Source organism: Cygnus atratus, chromosome 5 (genome assembly GCF_013377495.2).
Source record: "Cygnus atratus isolate AKBS03 ecotype Queensland, Australia chromosome 5, CAtr_DNAZoo_HiC_assembly, whole genome shotgun sequence".
Lineage (NCBI taxonomy): Eukaryota > Metazoa > Chordata > Aves > Anseriformes > Anatidae > Cygnus > Cygnus atratus.
The window spans coordinates 32,594,804-32,616,090 of NC_066366.1; the positions used below are offsets into that span (position 1 = coordinate 32,594,804).

The 21,287-nt window shown below is 37.6% G+C and overlaps 1 protein-coding gene across 1 annotated transcript in view; it reads left to right on the forward strand.

The window, feature by feature from the left end:
- The window catches only part of INO80 (INO80 complex ATPase subunit), a 68,809-nt gene that overhangs the window by 40,201 nt on the left and 7,321 nt on the right, over positions 1-21,287 (forward strand). The window contains exons 26-30 of the mRNA XM_035539699.2: positions 3,952-4,177; positions 9,963-10,090; positions 15,027-15,121; positions 18,902-18,974; positions 20,599-20,757. Of these exons, the coding sequence (XP_035395592.1) occupies positions 3,952-4,177; positions 9,963-10,090; positions 15,027-15,121; positions 18,902-18,974; positions 20,599-20,757 (681 nt within the window). The remainder of the gene's footprint in view (positions 1-3,951; positions 4,178-9,962; positions 10,091-15,026; positions 15,122-18,901; positions 18,975-20,598; positions 20,758-21,287) is intronic.

Here is a 21,287-nt window from a genome sequence, read left to right on the forward strand (position 1 = left end):
CAATCCTTTAATTTGTCACTCTTTGTGCTCAAAATTGAATTACTTTTGAAGAATGTGTTGAATACTGCCTATACATTAGGAAGGGAAGAGAGGGGCTCAGAAGGCTGGGTTTGAAGGGGAAGGGAAAGGCAAGGAGAGATTCTATCTGACATTTATTCAACTGAATAAAAGTTACTTGTTTTTGGCTTGGCTGGTGTAGAAAAATGATTAAGTGCAGGCATGGCTTTTTGTTTCTAGGAATACAAAGACTTAATTTTACGCTTGTTAGAAACCTTTGGCAGGAGTGTACAAGACTTGAAACAGCAGAAAGAGCACATATGTTCTCAGAAACTATAGCCTTCTGTTGTTGTTTGACCTATGATGAATTTTGGGAAGTTAATGGAGCGAATGATAGAAATAGGAGCGTATGTTTACGTAGCAGCTATCGGGGTGGGGGGAACTAGTGGAGAGGGGGTGTTTAGCACTGTAGTTTTCTTTCTATAGGGGCTGTTTTCCTGAGTACAGACAGGCCTCAATTCCCCCAAAATAAGTTAGAAGATGAATCTTGTATTCTCATTAAGAAGCTGATTTATTAATTTTAAAGTAATATGATTTGATTTAGGTTAGCAGTTTAACAGAGCCCAGTGTGTCACGGGTATTGCAGGGAGGAGTGGTTTGGGGAATCTCATAATGTCTGAAGGATTAACTGTGCATGGAGGTAAGTGCAGGAAACGTTTTAAAATTACTAAGCTACTGAATTCAAGGTGGTAATACATTCATACATCCCTATCACCCTGATTTTGGATATATTTCTGAGCCATGACCGTTATATTCTGTGGATTTGCCAAGAATATGTTGATAAAGGATACGTTAGTACTAAGGAGTGTATTCAACCTTGTATTACAAGTAAAACCACAAAAACGAAACTGAAACAAAAAAAAAGAACCATGGCAAAAGGGCCATGGTAAGAGTAGGAGCACGAACAAGCTTAAATGGAAGACTTTTTTGACCTGTTTCAGAATGTTTTGTTTTTTTCATGTAAGGCAATGTAAAAGATGCAGAGCTCTGAATTAGTGTGTGTGTGCATTAAAAAAAAGTGGAGCTGAGAGTGAAAATGGTCTGATGTCCTCAGATGTTAGTCAGTCTCACACAGGTGTTATTCCTTCCTGTGTGGGAAGTTTTGTTCATGTTAATGCAGAAGTTGCACTGAGGCAGAGTTCATCTAGTCTATCTAGTAAAGAAATACAAACAGAAATGTGATGGTTAATAGTGTCCTTAAAGGGAACAGTGCAGTTCTCTACTGTAGTTTGCAGTGGTCATCAGTGTTGAGGCAACAAGATTTGAACTGTGAATTGTGAGAGGTTTTGCCCTCTCACACAAAAGACAGTCTTATACTTTGACTGCAGGTGGCAGTACAAGATAGCATCAGCTCCAACACTATCTAGTGAGTGGTGGAAATGTGTATAAAGCCTTACTTAACGCAGTGCCTTTCACTTTGCAGTGTTGCATGCGACTGCATGTAGACCTATAAGCCATCCTGGCATAAACATAGCTCTTGGCATCTTGCAGAACAATGGCTTTACAATTGTTGCTAAGATTTCGTATGCTTTTTTGGTTTTGTTTCAATATGTCCTATAATTGGGCTCATGAATCTTTTTAAACAAGAGATTGTCCCTTGCGAAGGTAACTGTTAGCGAGATGAATTTATTCTTATGAGAAAAGCTCCCGTAAACCAGGAGTAGACCACAGGCTTCCATCAAGAAGATCTTGCTTAATGTCTTTTACCTTGTGTTAGCTGGTGTATGTCCAGAGAGGAGTACCTAGCATCTAAGATAGCAGGCAGCCTGTCCTGAGGTATGGGATGCTCCATCACACAGTTTTAAAGTGCAGTATGTAAAACTGTTGCTGTTTAAGCTATTTCACTGCTTAGCATTTAGTTAAGCCATTAGAAGGTTTTTATTGGCATGCTATAAGGTTATATGTATTATTCTCAATATGTAGCAGTCAGTTGCATCATACTGGAGTAAGCTTGAACAAGAAATTCCTCCCCACTCCAAAACACAAAAGATGCGATAGTAAGGTGCTTCTTTCACTGCACTTAAAGTTTCAGTTGTCCTATTATCAACAAAATTCCCACACCTTCTCAATTCTACAGAAGCTCATCTGCTTACTGTTCAGCATCAAATCCTACAGATTCCCCTAGTATTTCTCACTATGCAGCTCTGCTGCCTTTTTTCAAATGTGAAAACTTTGACAACTGATTTCTGTGTTCCATTTGTTAAATGCTTTTTGTAATCTTTTAGGTAGTGTGTTCATTTTCCATGGTGTTAGGACTCATGAGAATGCTTGTAACTTCCTTGAATTTACCTGGATGATGATTTTTTTTAACTTCTGAAATAAAAGCAACAATGACTTCTAAAGTAGTAACATATCTGCTTCCTATATTAGTGAGGTAACCTATGAAATATTGCAAATCTATAAGTTCTCCATTTAAATTCCGTACTGTAAGGTTAACTATGTAATATTAAAATCTAGTTTAATTTTAAGTGAGCTTGCAATGCATTACTAAGTCTTTTGATAGAATGTGAAAGTTTCTACTTTCCTTCTTTTGTATACACCACACAATGTTAGCCCAAACCAGACTTCCATTCAGAAAAGATAGGAAGAAGTTGGCAGTCTGCATGTTATTGAAAAGATTTTTGTGTTAGTGAATTATGCACTTATATTTGAGTGAAAGTGGTGACCCTTTGGGGATCATATGGTTTATCTGTGGGTGAAGTACTTTAAGAAAAAAACAGCTCAGTAGGCTGTTGTGGTGTGTGCCTTGGCTTTGTTAATTTCTCTTGTGGTTTTCATTACTTCAATGAGTTGGAGAGAATGAAAGAAATTTGCAGATCACTGCATCTACAAATCTTGACTTTTTCAAGCTCCATTCCAGTCCTGTCTTTCGTAAAAGTAGAACACACATCAAATTATGTAGTACAGTACTCCTTGTCTCTTATGATGCTTCAACGTTCATCTTGATTCTTTCTGCTCCACAGGCCAGTAGTCAAAACATGTGTGATCTCAGGATGGTATCTTGAAATTGTCCCTTACCTCCTGGTAAGGGAGAAAGAAGAGGAAACCATAGATTGCACAAAGGACTGCCTTGTCTGTAGGGCAGACTCTTTACTCCAGGACCTTACAGCAGGTGGCTGTAAGGCAGGCAGCTGTATGGCTAAGGTGGACCTTCCACCCTCTGACCAGATTTGGGTGGGTGGGACAGAGGCAGGGGGAAAGTTAGAGCTGGAGCTGTTCCAGAATAATTCACATGGCTTGAAATCAGAGTTCCTGTGTTTGCAACACCAGTCTGTCTAGCTGCGTTGTGTATACTGAAGAAGGTAATAGGGCAAGGAATTCATAGAAGGGCTAGAAGCAAAAGACAGTCACCCTCTGCTTGCTTGTGTGGTTTCTGTGGCCCACCTTTGTTCAGATCAGCTGTCAAGTCCAACAACTGCAGAGCCAAAACGTATCTGTTTTCCCATTCATTTTTTTTTCCTTTCTAATATCAATTTCTTCCTAGTTTGAAATTATCACATGAATCTCTGTTAAGGACAATTTGTAAATCTCATCTCTGCTAGGTAAATACTTGATTATCAAGAGCAGAAATTAAAAAAAAAAAAGTAGCAAAATGCAGCAAGGACATTATTCTTTTACTCTCAGCTTTGCTATCAATTGTGTAGGAATTGGCACAAAACACTGTATTAAAATGCAAATGGTCTGTCTTATCATTCATGAGGCTTTTTTTGTGGGGTGGAAAGATGTTGCATCTTTCCTTATTGTAAACCAGTTTAAGGTTGTTTTCTATTTGTACCCGTCAGTAATGATTTGGCTTTTAAAATTTGAACCACTGGGAAGGTAACTGAACTGGGAATTTGGGGAAGGGGATGAGGGCAACCTGAATAAGAATGTCAATTATGATTTTATTTGTAGGTAACAGCTGTGCCACTGGAGTTCTATTGCAACGATCGAAGCGCAGAATATGAGCGCAGGGCACTAAGGGAAGGAGGAAGTCTTGAAGCAAAGCAGTGTGTAGTCAATGGAGCCCCTGAACTAGCAGCTGACTGGCTGAAGCAATGCTCCCAGTTCTTCCCAGAATATCCAGGAGGACTGTTGGGAATCAGGCCTCAGAATGGCTGGTCTTTTATCAGGATACCAGGTAAGTTTGGAGGTTGTCATGGCAGAGAGATGAGATAAATATGGCCATCTGCTCTTTGGAGGTCATGCTGCTTGCTTATTGTTTTGTGTTTTGCTTGCTCACCTTAAGTGAAAATTAACCCCGGTATCTTAAAATACACAATGATTTCACATCCTTTGTCAGCAGTAAACCTCTCTTTGCATGTCAGTCTTCAAAGCCTCTTGAAAGAGGTAAATTTGATAAATAAAGTGCAGTCTACTCTCACAACCAAATACTACTTTGAGGTTGGAGATAAGAAAATTGCAGGAAAAGTAATGATCATAGCTTGCCTCCTGGTGTGTTGGAAGACCTTTGTATTGATCAAAGAGCTTTTGTTGGTTTTCCTGGTGAAAGGATAAAGACTGCTTGTAGCAGTCTACCCGGAGCAGGACAGGTATGGGCACCAAGTTCAGAGGAAATTTTCCTAGAAAACAGGATGGGGGATTATTGAGTTTCAGTTGAAATAAAGATGACTTGTTCATACTTCCTAGTAAAGTGAGAAAATGATACCATTGCATAAATGCATTACATTTTTTCCTGGAAATAGGCTAAAGTAGCTAAAGATTTGCTGGAATTTGATTGCCAGTACTGCAGTGACTTTCATAGACTGGACACAATCAAGTTGTTGGAAGATGGTCCTGAACAGTGAACAGAATTCTGCAGAAAGCACTAGAGATTTGAGAGATAGCCAAGAGGAAAAACAGCTTACACTGCCAGATCCTAAGTTATTCCCAGACCCTTTTGGGTCAAGGATGTTTGGCAAGGGAAGTTAGTACAGTAAAAGAAAAATGGCCTTTTGCTTGCTACAGTCCGGTTTATGAAGGTACCTCATAAGTATGTGGAGTTATTTGAAGAACATGCACATTTGTATCTACCTAGTAGAGAAACCATTTTTCATGAGTTTGCACTAGATTATGTTTAATGATTGATTTTGTAGTTTCCTTTCTTCAGGAATTCATGTTTATCTTCAGGAATGCATGTTTTCTTCAGGAATTCAATTGTTTATCAATTACTTAGATGAATCACTGCAGCAGAAAGGAGGGAAATAATGAAGGGATAAATTAAGACAGAAGACATGAATAGAGAATTGAAGAAAAGTAGCCAACATAAAATTAGAGGGCTGCTTTTTCATGAAGAGACTGATAACTTATCAACAAAAATTTATAGAGGAATAAAGATAGGGTACAAGAAACTTATGGGAATGAGTGAATATGTGCAAGTTTTGACAAATTGTTTTCAAAGCACAAGGAAGAATCAAAGAATTTGGTTGAGAACATCATTTGGATGAGTGTTTTATGTAAAGCTGGCTTCATTTGGGAAGTGCTGGAGCTAAAAGTGGATGAAAAAAAGTGGTTTCATACAGCTGTGTTTTAATTAGGTAGAAAGTTGCATTAAAACCTAAACTTACACTAAGAGGAGAGGGCACATACCACAACAAGACAGCTGTGTTTATACATGCAGAAGCAGGCACGGTGCATTACAGAAAGTGACTGACATGCTGAAGAAGCCATTTACAAGGCTGAAATCTAGCAAGTGGAAAATGGAACCGTAGGTGTGAAGGTCCATGGTAAATAGGTGACAGGAACAAAGGGGAAACCTTTCTCTCCTAACCCTGATCTATCCTGTCCCAGACTCGGCGTTCCCAGTACCCTGGCAGCAGGCTCAGCTGCGATCACTGTGGGAATCTCTGGAGGCTTTTCCTGTTCTTTGAAAGAAAAATGGTCCTGGATTAAATGGCAGGAAGTGTCTGAGTCCTTTTAGCATCGATAAAAAGCACCGGCCTCGCTGGCTGTTTACTGTGAGAGCCAGCTAGCTCCTCACTGACCCCATTGTGCTGTGCAGACTGTCGGGAGGGGAACCAGGGGTGTCAACTGGAACCCAGACTTTATCTCTCTTTCCTCTGTATTTTGCATGTCCAGAGGCACTTTCTCATTCTCCAGAGAGCTGTGAGCCTAGCTGCAGTCATCGGCCAGTGCTCCTGACTGGGGTTATTCCAAGTCATAATCATTTCTAACTGTTCTTCCCATGCCGTAAGATCCCATAGTACGTTCTTGTAGATAATTATTGCCCATGGCCAGAGGCAGGAACATTTTTTAGATTAAAAACCATAGAGTATGATTTCAGAGTCACTGACTTTTTGTTCTGGTTGTCAATTGTTTATGTCATTTGTCAGTGCTGAAAAAGATCACAAAATTGCATCCTGGGGACAGTTTCTTTGAGGTGCAGTCCAGGACCTCATCTCCTGCCTGGTTTAAAATTTTAGAAGTTCCTTCGATGATGCTATTTAAATAAATAAATAAAACATATTGTTACTGGAGGCTTTCACTGATGATTAAAATGTACAATTGCAAATTTTGGAAACCCCATTTAATAAAAGAAGCCTTTTTCTTCCCACAAGGTAAAAGGGGATGAGAAATAGCAATGGGAAAAACTAGAGATGGAATATACTTTTTAAATAATTGTGGTACTGTCTGAAGGCGGAGGAATAAAGTAGAATAGTTTTTGTTACAGCTTTACAGAATTTGTCCTTTGAAGCACTAGGTGGCAGGCTTTAAGCTTGCAAAAACATGAGTTTGGAAAACACAGTGGTATCAAGATAGCACACTTAAGTTGCCAGGCTGAAGTCAAACATTTTTCTCTTCCAGAGATGACAAATCTTTTTTTGTTAGTTTTGTTAATTTTGCTGTCCTCAGAAAAACCTTTCTTCTCAGTGCAGTCTGCTCTGATGCTGAGATACTAGACAAATTATGAACTGTTAACTAGTTGTGAGCTTTTCAGACTGTAAAACCATCCACAAATAAGTTCTTCCCTTGTAATTTGCATTTTATTGCAATTTAAAAATAGTAACTTACACAATGGAGACCTAAGGAGCCAGCAGCAAAGGACACGCATCATTTCCAGTTACCAAAACTTAATTCTACCTATTCATGCCTGTGTGAGAAAAACTGTAGCATTTTGCTTTCGGAAACTTAGTATGTTAATCTGAGTCAGTCTAGTTTGATTTTTGAACAGTCCTTGTTTGTTCTCTCGGTTTCCTTCCAGCTTTTGGTTAATAATCATATTCATTTGTTTATCTAGACTTTCCATGTTGCTTCACTTCAAAATAGCAAGTTAACCAATTAGAATAAAAGCAAAATGTCATGGTTTTATGATTTAACGGAAAGAATAACATTTCATGTAATGAATAAGGATTCCTAAATAACTCTAAGTCATTTCCATTTTTATGTAATTGCCTAAGTTCAAAGCTTAGTTTTACTTAGAGGCATGCATGAAATTATTAACTATTTGTATGTAATTGAAAATGAGTTCTCTTCTAGAGGTGAGTGTGTCATATGCTGTTTCACTTAATACAAATGCCAACGTGAGCTGCGGTCGTGAGTTTTCCTTACAGTATTTACTTGGCTTGGCTCTACAGTTGACAAATCCCTTGAGGTAGTTGGTAATGATTCAAGTAATGTTGTGATACTTGCTCCTGGCAAAGCAATAAGATCACCATCAAATGAGATCCTTCTTTATGAAGGGAGAACAAATCAGAAGAAACCAGTGCATATCTAGATAGGTACAGAAGCACAAATGTTTTCTCAATTCAGAAAGCAGTAGTTCTAATCTTCTGAAGCATCTTCTGATGTCCTAATATAGATTTCAGTAATTCTAGCATCAGGCCCATTATTTATATTTAAGCAAAAGAATATAATTTTGAAAGAAATCTTGATTGAAATGCTAAAGTGTTGAAGAATCCACCATGTTTCTGGGTAAAACTTTTCCTCATTAATTTCTTCCTCTATTGGGAAGTTAAGAGGGTAGCATGTCCTGTTTTTACAGTTGCAACGTAAATTACTGGGTCCTGGGCCTTTTTCTGCTAGTATGAAGTTCTATTCTGTTGTTGAAAACCTTTGTCCAAAAGAATAATCTTGGGTATTGCCAATTGCTCTTTGAAAAAAATGAAATAGATGATGTTTCAGTTCTCCCTCACTACAGGAAAAGTTTTTAACACATGGAACTCTTGAAGATTTTTTTTTTCCTGAACAATTCTAATTTTTTGTTAGCCTTTCTGAAAGGGGTCTTAAACCTAGGTGTGTTCTTTCAAAACAATCTTTTGAATTAAGTATAGAAGAACTACCTTTCTGCTTTTTCCTCAGTAAACCTGTGGTTGTACTTCTGAGGATCAAACTTAGCCAGCCCTCTGTGCCATATCACTGCACGTGGACACAGTTGGACTTGGTTGCCTGCAATGCTCAGGAGCATTTTTAGGAGCACCGTTTTCCATTTGTGATCTGTACTCATCTTTTCCATGAGCATGAAGTTGATTTTAACTATGCTAAAATGCATGGTGCTCAGATGGATGAATTAATTTTTGCATATATATATTTTTAAAAATATTGTACAAGTGTGGAGACTTGTAGAGAACTCTGGAGAACAAGTCTTACGAGGAGCGGCTGAGGGAGCTGGGATCGTTCAGCCTGGAGAAGAGGAGGCTCAGGGGAGACCTTATCGCTCTCTATAGGTACCTTAAAGGAGGCTGTAGCGAGGTAGGGGTTGGTCTGTTCTCCCACGTGCCTGGTGGCAGGACGAGGGGGAATGGGCTAAAGTTGCGCCAGGGGAGGTTTAGGTTGGATATTAGGAAGAACTTCTTTACCAAAAGGGTTGTTAGGCATTGGAATGGGCTGCCCAGGGAAGTGGTTGAGTCACCATCCCTGGAGGTCTTTAAGAGACGTTTAGATGTTGAACTTAGTGACATGGTTTAGTGGAGGACTTGTTAGTGTTAGGTCGGAGGTTGGACTAGGTGATCTTGGAGGTCTCTTCCAACCTAGACGATTCTGTGATTCTGTGTCTGTTAAGTGCCTTACAGCAAGTTGTATTTTCTGAAGCCCACCAGTTAGAAGCGTTACCTGCTGGGTATTTGAAAATATTTGGATTCTGTACTAGCCTGCATGATCTGCAATTGTCAACTTTCCGTTTTGGCTGTAAACCTAAATTCAGACATCCCAAAGAATAAAGAATCATTAGTGGCCTTTCCAACATAATTTTTTTGGAAGAAAATTTCCCTTCATCCTCTTTCAACCGTAGTGTATTGTTTACTGAAGTTTATGTACAGAATGTACAAACAGGAAGATCTCCTTCCTGAAAAATACTTCATGAGCAGCGCTGAAATAGAGAAGACACAAAATATAATATCTGCAGTGACTTACAAGTTTGCAATCTGGAAGCATTTCTTAAACAGAAAAAAAAAAAGAGAAGGGCAAGGGAGAAAACAAAAAGTGAAGGCAGTGCTGTGAAGGGGCAGTTAATTTGCAGTGACCTAGAGAACTGTTTTTCACCTTCTGTGTTAGTGATGGGTTTGGTCTTGAAAGTAGGTATTTAAGAATGAGCCTGAAGCTTAGCAACAGGTAGCAGCAAATGTCCAAAGGACAGCATTTTAATGTGTGAAATGTCTTCAACTGTCAATGCCTGTTGTGGTTGTTGGTCTGGTTAGAATGAATCCTTAGGAGAGAGAAATGACTGTCCAAAAAAGGAGTAAGTTTGTATTCATGAGGAGATGAATCTGTGATGAGATTGTGGAAAGTAGGTGTATTCATATAGTCCTATAGTCCCAAACAAAAGTTACTGTTGGCAGCATCACTATGAGCGTCAGCCAGAAGAGATGTTGATGTCTCTTTCATTGCAACTCCTTACTCTAGTGAAGTGCTAGCAAAACTTAGAACTTAACTTGTTGCTTGTAGCTATTTTGGCTTGATTAGTTACATGCTTTTCTTCTATTTCTTCATAGATAAAGAGAGTCTGATCACTGACAGTGGAAAACTTCATGCTCTGGATCTTCTGTTGACACGGCTGAAATCTCAAGGACACAGAGTTCTCATCTACTCTCAGATGACACGGATGATTGACTTGCTGGAGGTAGGAGAGCTATAGCCTACATGAGACAAATTCTGAAGATGCAAATTTAGCAACATTGTTTTGGAGAAAATACTATAATTTGGACGCAGCAAACCTGACATAAAATGATTATGCTGAGGGATACCCAGTAAATGCATTAATATAAAAATATAAGAGCTGCCATACAGAGTTAGACTGAAGGCCCAGCCTAGTGTCATAGTTCCACCAGTGTACAGCAGCAAATGGTGTGGGGAAGATGTATATGAATAGTGACACTTCACAATTATTCTCTAAGTGTCCTGTTCAAGGACTTTCCGAGCCAGATGTAGTTTAGTAATCCTAAATGGATTTTTCTTCCATGAAATTTTCAGTTGCTTGTTGAGTCTTCATAAATTTTTGTTCTTTGCACTGTCCTGTAGCAAGGGATTGCTTAATGCTTAATGGCGTAATTACACTTGATGGTTTTGAACTGCTTCCTTCTAGTTTCTTTTGATGCCCATGTGTTCTTGTATTGGAAGGAAGGAGAGAACAGTGATTAATTTTACATTGTTCATGTTGCTTGTCATTTTACAGACTCTTGTTTCCCTCTGTCATCTTATTCCAGTGCAGAAATTTAGTGGGCATTAATAATAAGAGGTCCTCTGACATATATGATAGGAAAGAAATTAGGAATTAAGTCATTACTCATTATTTAAATAGTCAGTCTGCCTCCGAAGAAAAAAATCACTATTTAATTAGCAACCACGCCACAGAAGAGCTAGTCTAAAAAGATATTAGTGGGAGGATTATTAATTTGGTTTCCTTTTGGTAGTACTCAGAGTGCTTTGAAGGAAATGCATTTCTTTCTCTGGCCTTCTGTTGAAGGCGGCAAAGTTTGAAGTTCTTGCTGAATCTGAAAAAAATATCTTGTGTCATGCCCTGTGCCTTACCAGTGAAGAATTAGTCATGGTAGCTTTTATGACTTATCTATTTTTGAGTAAGCAAATAGGAGACTTGATGTATGTTAGTTTCAAAGAAGCAATCATGATAAAATTTTCTGATTGTGAATACATGACAGGTAGGAAAATATTTCCATCTGGCAGTGTAATTTCAGCTGTGCTGAAACTTCAGGATCCTGTTATTTTTCAGCCATTAGTCCTAGGTGTACATGGGCTCCCTCAGCAGTGTTTTGTATGGGATGTTGTCTTCTCCACAAGAAGAGAAGAGAACAAGTGAAAAGCCTGAACTAATAGCTGCCTAAATCATGAGTCCCATATGGGTAGGAGTGTATTTTAAGGTCAGCAATTAATAGTGCAGTAACACATCACAAGCTGAATTTTGTTTTTGCTGCTATGAGCAAAAGCAGAACTTGCATGGTTACAAGCCTCTATCTCAGCTCATTCCCTAGCATTGCTTCTTATGCCTCTTTTTTTGGCCAACGTTGGTCATGGTGCACGTTTGTTGACACCATGCACTACAACATGAAGCTCGTAAAACTGAGTGTTTAGTGCCTCTGTCTCTTCTGTTAACATTCCATTTTAAAGGCTTGGGAGCATATCATTTTGCTACTATTGTACCTCCTAAATGCTCAACTTCACTCGTTTGATTTCATTACCCAAATAAGCCACTTACTAAGTCTGTTTTACCTTCTCTACCACCATGTAGCAGAAGCTGGAGCTAAGCAAGCTAAAAATCAAGCAAGGACTTGTAAAAGTTGTATAGCAGTAGGTGTTTTTGTTTTTTGGGATTTTTTTGTGTGTGATCAATGATGTTAAAATACATCCGCTCAGCCTGCTTGCATATGTAAGAACATAAGATGTCCTATTTCTTTTGATAGCATTTTGACTGTGTCAGTGTAACTGCTGCTATATCATACTAGCCTAATCCGTGCAGGGCAGAGAGCACAAGGCGCGTTGTTTACAAAGTTAACATGCTTGTTTGATTTAGCTTCAGCTGAAGAAGAATTACTGCTTAATTCAGCCATTATGAAATCACAGGTACAAATACAAAGAGGAAAAGATTCCCTTTCAACAAAAAGGGATAAAGTATAATTTCATTATTGTTATTTCATGTAGATGTGTATTTCATACTTTTCTAGATGAACATCATGTTTGTTTTTGTCAATGTGATTGCTTTCTTCTGTATGGAAGAGTAATTGTCCATGATTTCAGTGGGAATCACATTGAATTGATGTGGTATGAACTCAAATTATACTCTGCGTGAAGTAAGTTTATTAGTTATGTTAAAACATAACAGCACTCACTTTGGACTATGAAATAAGATGAAGGTAAAACATTTTATAGTTTTTGAGAAAATAGCAGTGTCAAAGCCTTGAAGAGCACTTACTTTAATGGTGCCATGTTTTTACCATGCTCAGTTCATTGCTCGCTGTTAGTTTCCTGTATAGGTTCTCTGTTGCCAGGGTCACTTATGTTATTTTTCTTAGATTAATACATCTGGTGACTTGCTGACCCCTTACACTATAAAAGATTGTCAGGTAGAAGTTCAAGTAAGTCTAGTGTAAGTGTCCCCATGTGATCAATCACTGACTTTTTATTATTATTTCTACGAAACACAATGGTAGCCCATATTTGGTTTTTGAGAAGGAGTATTTGCCAGCTTGCACCTCTTTACGTGCTTATTGTCAGTTCTTCATTTTGTCTCAGTTGTGGTAGACTGCAAGATACAGTGCAGTAGTGGTGTGACCTCAATCCTTCCAAGGATCGGATGGTGGCATCTTTTTCTTTGTTTTCTTGATATTTTGTTCTTTGTGGGAACTAGAAAAATGGGTAGTCGTCAAGTATCTTCCTTAATTGCAGTTAGGGACCATGTATATTAGTTCTTAAGTAGGTCATTTGCCTTCAGAGTTCTCTCACTTTTTCTTAAAAGCTGAAAGCATTAGCTTTCTGCAAGTGATCAAAACACTAAACTACTGGCAAGTGTAGTATAAGTTGTATTTTTTTCCCTAAAATTAGAGAGTATACTGTTAATATTTGAAAAAAAATGAAGTTATTGGATAAAACTAGCTCACAAAAAAAACGGTGTTTCTTAGAAGCACTGTAAGAATACTGTGAAGTATCCTTTTTGATCAGAGGAAGGTGGATAGAAGCAGACCAGAACCTGTTGAGCAGCGTCGAAGATACAATTAGCTAAGATACTAAGCTAGTTTCATGGCATATACAACCATGAATGCTAGTATTACAGATGTAGAAGGATAGCTTATTCTTTTGTAAATTGTGTGTTAGTGGAAAAGTCTAAGATTTGGGATAAGGATAAATGAACTTGACTGAATAGAAATTGTTGTTTTCTGTTTATGCTGAAGCTTGGTTTGAAGATGCCCGTGAAAAGGTGGTTAATAGTGAGAGGAGGGAAGACTAAAGATTTTGAAATACTGAATCAGCATAAAGACAGATAAAGACAGTAAAAAAGAAATTGAAAGAAAAAGCCCTTATGATAATTGAAAAATGATTGATCAGATTTGGAGGAAAGGTCACATAGTACCTAGCTGACAATGGTATTGCTCTTTCTGCTTTTAACTGGTGGCAGAAAGCTGTTGTAGAAGTGGAATAAATCAATAGTAAATTAGGGCTTGAGTGCCCTCTAGTTAAGTAGCTGTTCTCTGCTTTAAAATTCTGTTGACGTGTTACTAAAGTGCTACTAGCCATGAGCTCTGCTTTGTAGAGGGGAGACCAAATGTGACTTTTGGCCATTTCTGCATTGTTAATTGTATTTACTTATTTTTTGCTTTCATCGTCTATGCATTGAAGCTTCTCTCCAGTACAACACTCAAGTTCCTTATAGTATGGCAGCTCTTTCACCTCTTCTGCAGTAGTGCAGCAGAACAAAAAAGAAACAGGAGCCCTAAGGATAGGTTTAAAAAAAAAAAAAGAAAGAACTGAGCGCGGTACTGTCAGAAGGTTCATTAGAGTGCAAACACTGCCATGTCTTCTCACTGAACATCAGTTCTTCATCTGTGTAACGTTGAGGCTTGGAGCAAGATGAATCCCATACTTTTCGTTGCTAAAGCACCATCTGCTTCCTTTCTGTCTTCATTTGCAGTCACAACAGCTCAAAGAGAGACGCATAAACCATTAGGGTTAAATCTAACAAATGTGACCAGTAGGAGTTGCGTCTCGTCAGCCAAGGCTCACAGTGTTAAAATATCAGAGGATATATTTTCAAAAATACTCTAAGGATATGTGTATAGCCTGAGGAGCTTTCTGTGTAATTCAGATTTTATTGGTAGTTGCACGGTTACCAGAAAATACTAAGTATTTTAGCGCATGAAAAATTGGAAAAATCTTTTGCCTGCAGCATTCCTGGTTGATGCCATTTGATTTGTGTCCCAGGCAATGGTTTCAGTTACACTGCTTGGCACGAACTGTAGGCTAACACCAGCGTTTCAAAGTGTTCTTGTATGCAGTGAGATTCACAGGCTCTTTACTAGTGAGATAAAGCCTGGGCAGACAGACATTAGTGGACAGTACCAGGTTTTTAAAACCACCAGTCAGATGGTTCAAAATTGACAGGCAGCAGGTACGTTTGCTTTGTTAGAAAAGATTCACTCATACAGTGAGAGCTCAGGACTTGCTAAAAGTTCAGACTTTGTGAAATCAAATTTCCAACATTAGTGATGTTATTTACTTACCTATTCATTTATTTGTAGAAAAAGGCACGTACCGTAGCAACACTGTGCAGCCCAGCTAATACATCTCCAACTCTGAAATGACAACATAATTTATCTCTTACCTTATGTGAAATGCAAACACTGACAAATTATTAATAGTAGCTTTAATTTCTCAAATCATTATAAAGTATTGCTTACAGAAGATTGATTATAGCATTTACTGATGACATTTAGGTACTTTTTTTCCTCCTAAGCAAAAATTCTGCTTTTATTATTGTTGTTTTTCTGTGAATAATGAAAATTGAACAGTTCTAAGACAAACTATATTATTCTCATATGTGTTCTTTGCAGGAATATATGGTTTATAGGAAACATACATACATGAGATTGGATGGTTCTTCAAAGATTTCTGAACGAAGGGATATGGTAGCAGATTTTCAGAACAGGTAACATATTTTAAAAGGTGTTTTTGTACTAAATCACGTGTATATAGTTGGTATAAGATTTAATGTAAATAAATGAAATTTACACCAAAGTATCTTGTATGATAACCATGATCTGAAAGTTTCTTGGTGGTTTGCTGAGCGGGAGTCATTCATGTTGATATCAAATCCATTTGTATTTAGAAATTCATCATCTCTGAAACAGTACGAGAAGCAAATTTTAGTGAACCCACGATAGTTTGTTGCCTTTCCAATATGCTATGGCTTATAAAGAAGGTTGACAGAAACAGAGCAGAAGTTCATTAGTTATTATATGTTCTGAAAACTGACACTCTAAAGATGAAATTGAAAATACTGCATATGCTAGAGCTTTGGAAGTGACCTACTTTGCTGCAAAACACGTCGTATCACTTAAGCATGTTTCACAGAATATAAATAAATAAGTTTATCTTTAATACAGTTGGATTTATTAAGATGGCTTAAACTAATATATGTATAATAGTTAAAAAGGAGGGGTTATTAAATAGTAAGACATGCTAACCTGTTCCATTTAGTAGAACAAAATGGATTCTTGCAATTTGTACTAGCCTGTCAGGAAAGAAAACTATGTAGTCATCTTGTTACAAGTTCAAATATTTCAGTATAACCTTGTCTCTATTGGGGCATATTATAAATAAATAATTAAATTTATGGTTATTAAGCTTCCTTTTAATCATGAAATAGGGCTTGGTAGGATGTCACTTTGGTGTAGTAGTTGTAGTTCACAGTAAGGTTACCCTTCCTGAATGCGGGATGTGAGCTTTTAAGAAGGTCACGTTTGTTTTTCAGACAAGTTAGGTTCACAGATTGTTGTTTACTGCGAGGTGAAAGCACCGTGTTCTAGATGATAGTCCTTGCGTCACCAGTCCCGAAGTATCACAGCAGAAGACAGGAGGAAGAATCTGTACAAAACCTTTCAGGCCACTCGTTCATAAGGGTTGAAGACCTGAATAACTGCTGCAATGAAAAGGCTTTTAGTGAACTCCTTAGAGCAATAAAACTTTAGAAGAGTATGAGCCAAGTACCTGGAGTGAGAGGACTGTGCAGTGCCTTTTTCCCTGTTCCCAGTTGTCAAAAACAGGTTCCGTGCTGGTTAGGATGTCCTCCTGGAATGCTGACACTTCTTCCTGTAAGGTCCTTCAACCAAAGAAGTCAAAAAAATTGTTTTTATTAATAAAAAGAAATTTGTTTTTATTAATGAATAGAACAACTAAAGAAAAATAATCATTTCAACAGGAAATCCCTTTGAGATATAGGTCAGCCAGTATAAACAAGAATTCCTATTAAAATGTTACTCGAGTTCCTCTTATACATGATTTACTTACGAGAAATGTTTCCAGGAAAAAAAGCCTGACTGAGACTAAACTATCCTGCAGGATGTCCTAGTAGGATGCTGAAAATATGTAACCATGGAATGATAATCCATTCCTGTAGTCTGTGCCACTGTCCTCTTTCTTTCCTTTCCATATGGCATTTCCAGAAGTGTTCAGGTTACTAAATGGACATTCCACTATTGTTGTAAAAGTCAAAAGACTTCCTGGCCAAGGATTGCCTACACTGTGCATGGGTACCTGCTGTCATCTTCAGCTTTGCACCTGGAAGATAAAGTCTAGAGATTGACAGCTTGGTTTCAATTCCTCTTGAATGCCCATAGCTCAAGATAGAGTTTTGTACTCGTAGATTTCAGACTGCCAGAAACCTTCAATTTCTAATTTGGCTTTTATTCTTGGCTTTTATTCTTTTAAATTTATAATTTAAATAATTACTTTGGTCGTCTATTGGCAACTTCTTGAGGGAGTAAAAAAAATCTTTTGTTGGACCAGAGTAGGTTTTTTGAGAGTCTGTTTTTTACAATACAACCTTGCCAGGTAAAGACTGGTAATAATACCTTGAAGCATGAGTCCTGAGAACGTAGTTGGTTCTACCTGACCTGCAAGAATATGGATTCCAAAACCTCTATTTTTTTTTTATGTTTGAGTTGTACTAGCACATGCATAATAGCATGCGATATACCTTACTATAGCAAGGGTCAGGTTACCTTTAATGAATAGAAGATTATTATTTAAGAATAAATTAATGAAGACCCTTAGACTAGATGAGTGGACTTTTGGGGACAGACTGCCGACACGTAATTAATCAAGAAGATGCCCCATGCTGCTTATTCAGCAGGAATTTTTGGTCTTTTACTAATTGTGCATGCATTATTGTATGGACAGTGTGGTACGAAAAGGATGTGGTATTGCAGTGTCTTCTCTAAGCATTTCTCTTGCTGCATACTGTCAAAGAACATCAACTTTTTTGGGGTCCTTGACACTAGTGAGGTTCACAGCCTCAGTGGAAATCCTGATTTTGCTGTTACCAATTGAATTTTGATCAGTACTTGGTGATCCTTCATGTAGACCTGTCTCCTTTGTTTTCCGCGTGTGCCGTGTTAGAGCTGCCATTGAATTTGAATAACTGTGTTCCCTTTTCTCCAACTCTTCAGACTGCGGCTAGGTAGGACTTAAAGCATTTTTACAGTTGCTTGCCTAGCGTGTCTCAACTGCCTCAGTTACATAAAGGATTATTATCTTTAGAGGATTATTCCAAGTCAGGTATTGGGATGCCTCGTATCTCTGTTAGTAGTCAGCATTCCTAAATCTGCTGCCAGCAAGTCTAACCATTGGGGCTAATATGACTGCATTAGGCTTTATGGATCTTCCAGTGAGGTGTTCGGAGATGCCTTCCTTGAACTGTGCCATGGAGTGGTGATCCATGTTCTGTTATGGCCTGTTCTACTGGGAGCTGTGTTCACTGAAGCAACTGATCTGTCATTGACTTTCATGCTGTCTGAGGAATTCCAAGGAACATAAATGTAAAACAGTTAAAATGCCCAAGGTGGGAAGGACAGCCTGTGTGCAGTAATAATGGAATTTACTTACAGTCAGTGCGTCTCAAAGAGCTTGAGTTAGAGTGAAATGAATGACTTTTCCTATTGTGCAGTATCCAACTATTAGTAATGTCTTACATAGTCATCTTTGAAACATTATACAGTAAATCACAATTTCATTACTATCATTTCATTGCTATCTTGAGAAGAATCAATTTATTTTCATTTTGCTGATAAGAAAACTGGACAAAAGAATTAAACTTTTAATGCAAATCAGCACAGTTGTGACTGTAGTTGAGTTCTTAGACAGAGGGATTTCTGTGTCTGCTGACAGACACTTGTCCTTTTATAATGTACCTCTGTGTTTGCCAGCTTGCTTTTATATGAAGGTTATTCATTTTTTCCTCTGAGAGTTGTTTGTTCTGTTCAAAGCACCACATTTAGAACAAAAATTGCATCTACACAGTTCCAACCTTTATTTTTCTTTCTTTATCAATTGAGTGTTGTTAGGGCAAAACACTCAAGATTTTATTTTATTTTTTAACATCGATCAGTTCTGTGGAACAATAAATTGTTCTTTGTCTATATGAAATCTTACCTTCCAGTGTGGGCAAGATAAACAAGCCCTGGTTTGTTTTGATAGAGATAAGAAGCCGCTATTGCAAACTGAATGCTTGCGTGTTCAAGCAGTCCTCATTTGTGTATTAACTTCTTTCATATGTTTTTCTCTTGACCATGAACAGCACAAAACATTCTGAAGTGTTCGAGTAATAAAAATAGCCCTGATCACTTCACATGGGTCAAAAAAATTACTTCTGTGGTTACTTCTTGTTCCTCATGCACAAAATATTTTTTTTAATCTCTTTCCTCTCCAGGAATGATATTTTTGTGTTCCTGTTAAGCACAAGAGCTGGAGGCTTGGGCATTAACCTTACAGCTGCAGATACGGTAGGTGAAGTTTCATAAAGTAATACAAAACACAAAAAAATCAGCTTTCTCATACTCAGATTTCAGTTCTCCTGTGCCTCCAAACACCATTTTTCCCAAGCTGCTCATCTCCTGCCTCCCAGACTCACAATATGTGTAGGAAAATTGGTGTTGCTGTGTGGAAGCTGGAACTCTTATACCTATGCTGATCAATATTAGTGCTGCCATTCTCCTAATGAAATTGCCTAGCCTTGTTTACTCTGCTTGTATTTGTAATACAGTATTATCTTGGTGATAAAGTTGCAGAATATTGAGCACCTGGTGTACAGTTTTTGGTTGCTGTTAGATACCTTCCTTCTCCCCACATATATCAGCAGCAGAGTCTAAAAGGAAGTTGGATGACTAAAGGGGTCTACAAATGCAATGACACTTTCACACGAGTGCTCTCTCTTGCATGGCTGCTTGCTCTTAAGGTGCAGCAGCAAAGGAATCAGAGAGCACAGGTATCCGTCACCCTTTTTCTGCGCACAGTAGAATGAAGTAATGGCAGTTGAGTTGTGCTTGCGTTTCTAAATGAGTATCAGCTAGTCAGGAAAGATAAATTTATTCCTTCTCATGTGCCTGAGGTGTAAAGGCATCTTGATTTAGGTGAATTGCAAGGATTTGCACTGTTGAACACTTGCTCCAATGACTGTGGGAGGGAATACTGACCTACATGAACCATTTATGTTTTCAGTAACTGCTGTTCCTGTGCTTCTAACATAATACCTTATGTGCAGGCAGATTTGAACCCAAGACAGACTGTAGTGCTTAGCCAAAAATCTGATTCAAAAATATGATGTAATTCTTTAAATACCCCATCATGTCTTGCTATTACTTAAAAGAAATCAGAAGAAAGCTATCTGTAGGATTTTCAGGGTTGTAAATTTCTCTTGATTTGAAGTTGCTTCAACAGAGGGGAAAAAAAAAGATGGAAACACAGGCATGTATGCGCAGGCTCCTTGCATGAACATTCTTAGTTCTGTGGTTTTGTAGCTTTCTCAATACTTCAGCTAAAATTGTTTTAATGTCTCCTCCTTTTTTTATGTTTACTGTGCATAAAGTACAGTTACAATGATAGGGCAATGTGAATGTAATGTGGTATTTCAGGTTTTTTTTGGTAAAAACACTAGAGTTATTAGACTAGACAAGGCTTTATTCAGATATTGGAAAAAAACAGTGTGTTACTTTTTGTGTGAAATCCTGATTTAATGGGCTTTTTCTTAAGGTAAATAACACCTAAAATGGCTTCACAATGTAATTAGTTACAGGCTTATCAAATGACAATGATATACTATGGTGATAAACTCCAGAATTTTGTGCCTCCAAAGCAGATTTGTTGAAGAAAATATTAAAGACGTTCTGTTGAAGTTGAAACATTCACTGTCAATTAGTTTGAATATATTTGAAATGCATTGGAAAAGATTTTATTGGACTGGGCAAAGCTAGGTGAATACAGCCTACAGTGGGCAAGTGATTCTGTGGGTTGTGTAGTGGAACTTTTTTTTATCATCATGTTGGTTTTTGTTTTTTTGTTTGTTTCATCTCCAGGTACACTAAATATATGGGTTTATTTAATAATTTTTGTTCTGGTTTTCTTTTACAGGTCATCTTCTATGACAGTGATTGGAACCCAACAGTAGACCAGCAAGCCATGGACCGGGCACATAGGCTGGGTCAAACAAAACAAGTCACTGTGTACCGGTTGATATGTAAAGGCACCATTGAGGAGCGTATCTTACAAAGAGCTAAGGAGAAGAGTGAGGTAGGAATAAAGAAATCATCTGGAACAAGAAGTTACAGAAACTTTATCAAAAAATGTGTATCAAAATGAGTAAATAAATTTTATATATATATATATATATATACACACACTATATATATATATATATATATATTAAAAATTATTTTATATATATATATATATATATATATATATATATATATATAATAAATATAAATATATATATATGCAGGGAATGCATATAACAGAAACCAAAAGGAAATGTCTTTGTTCAAACAAACAAGTCTGTTGCTAGCGCAGCATCATTGCAGCTACATTATATAAACTGGGAAGAAGCTCAGTATTTACACAATGACTTCATGGAAACTATTTCTTATGATGCAATGAAACTACTTGGGACTCTAAAGCTAGAGCTTACGTCTTTGCTGTGTCAGGGCAATGCTGATTCCTCTAATGTTATACTGTTACACCACAGCTCATTTTTTGAAGAAACTTGAAAGGTAATTAAAGGTAATTAAAGGACAGTTTTTGAGCTGTTGGGTTGCCAGAAG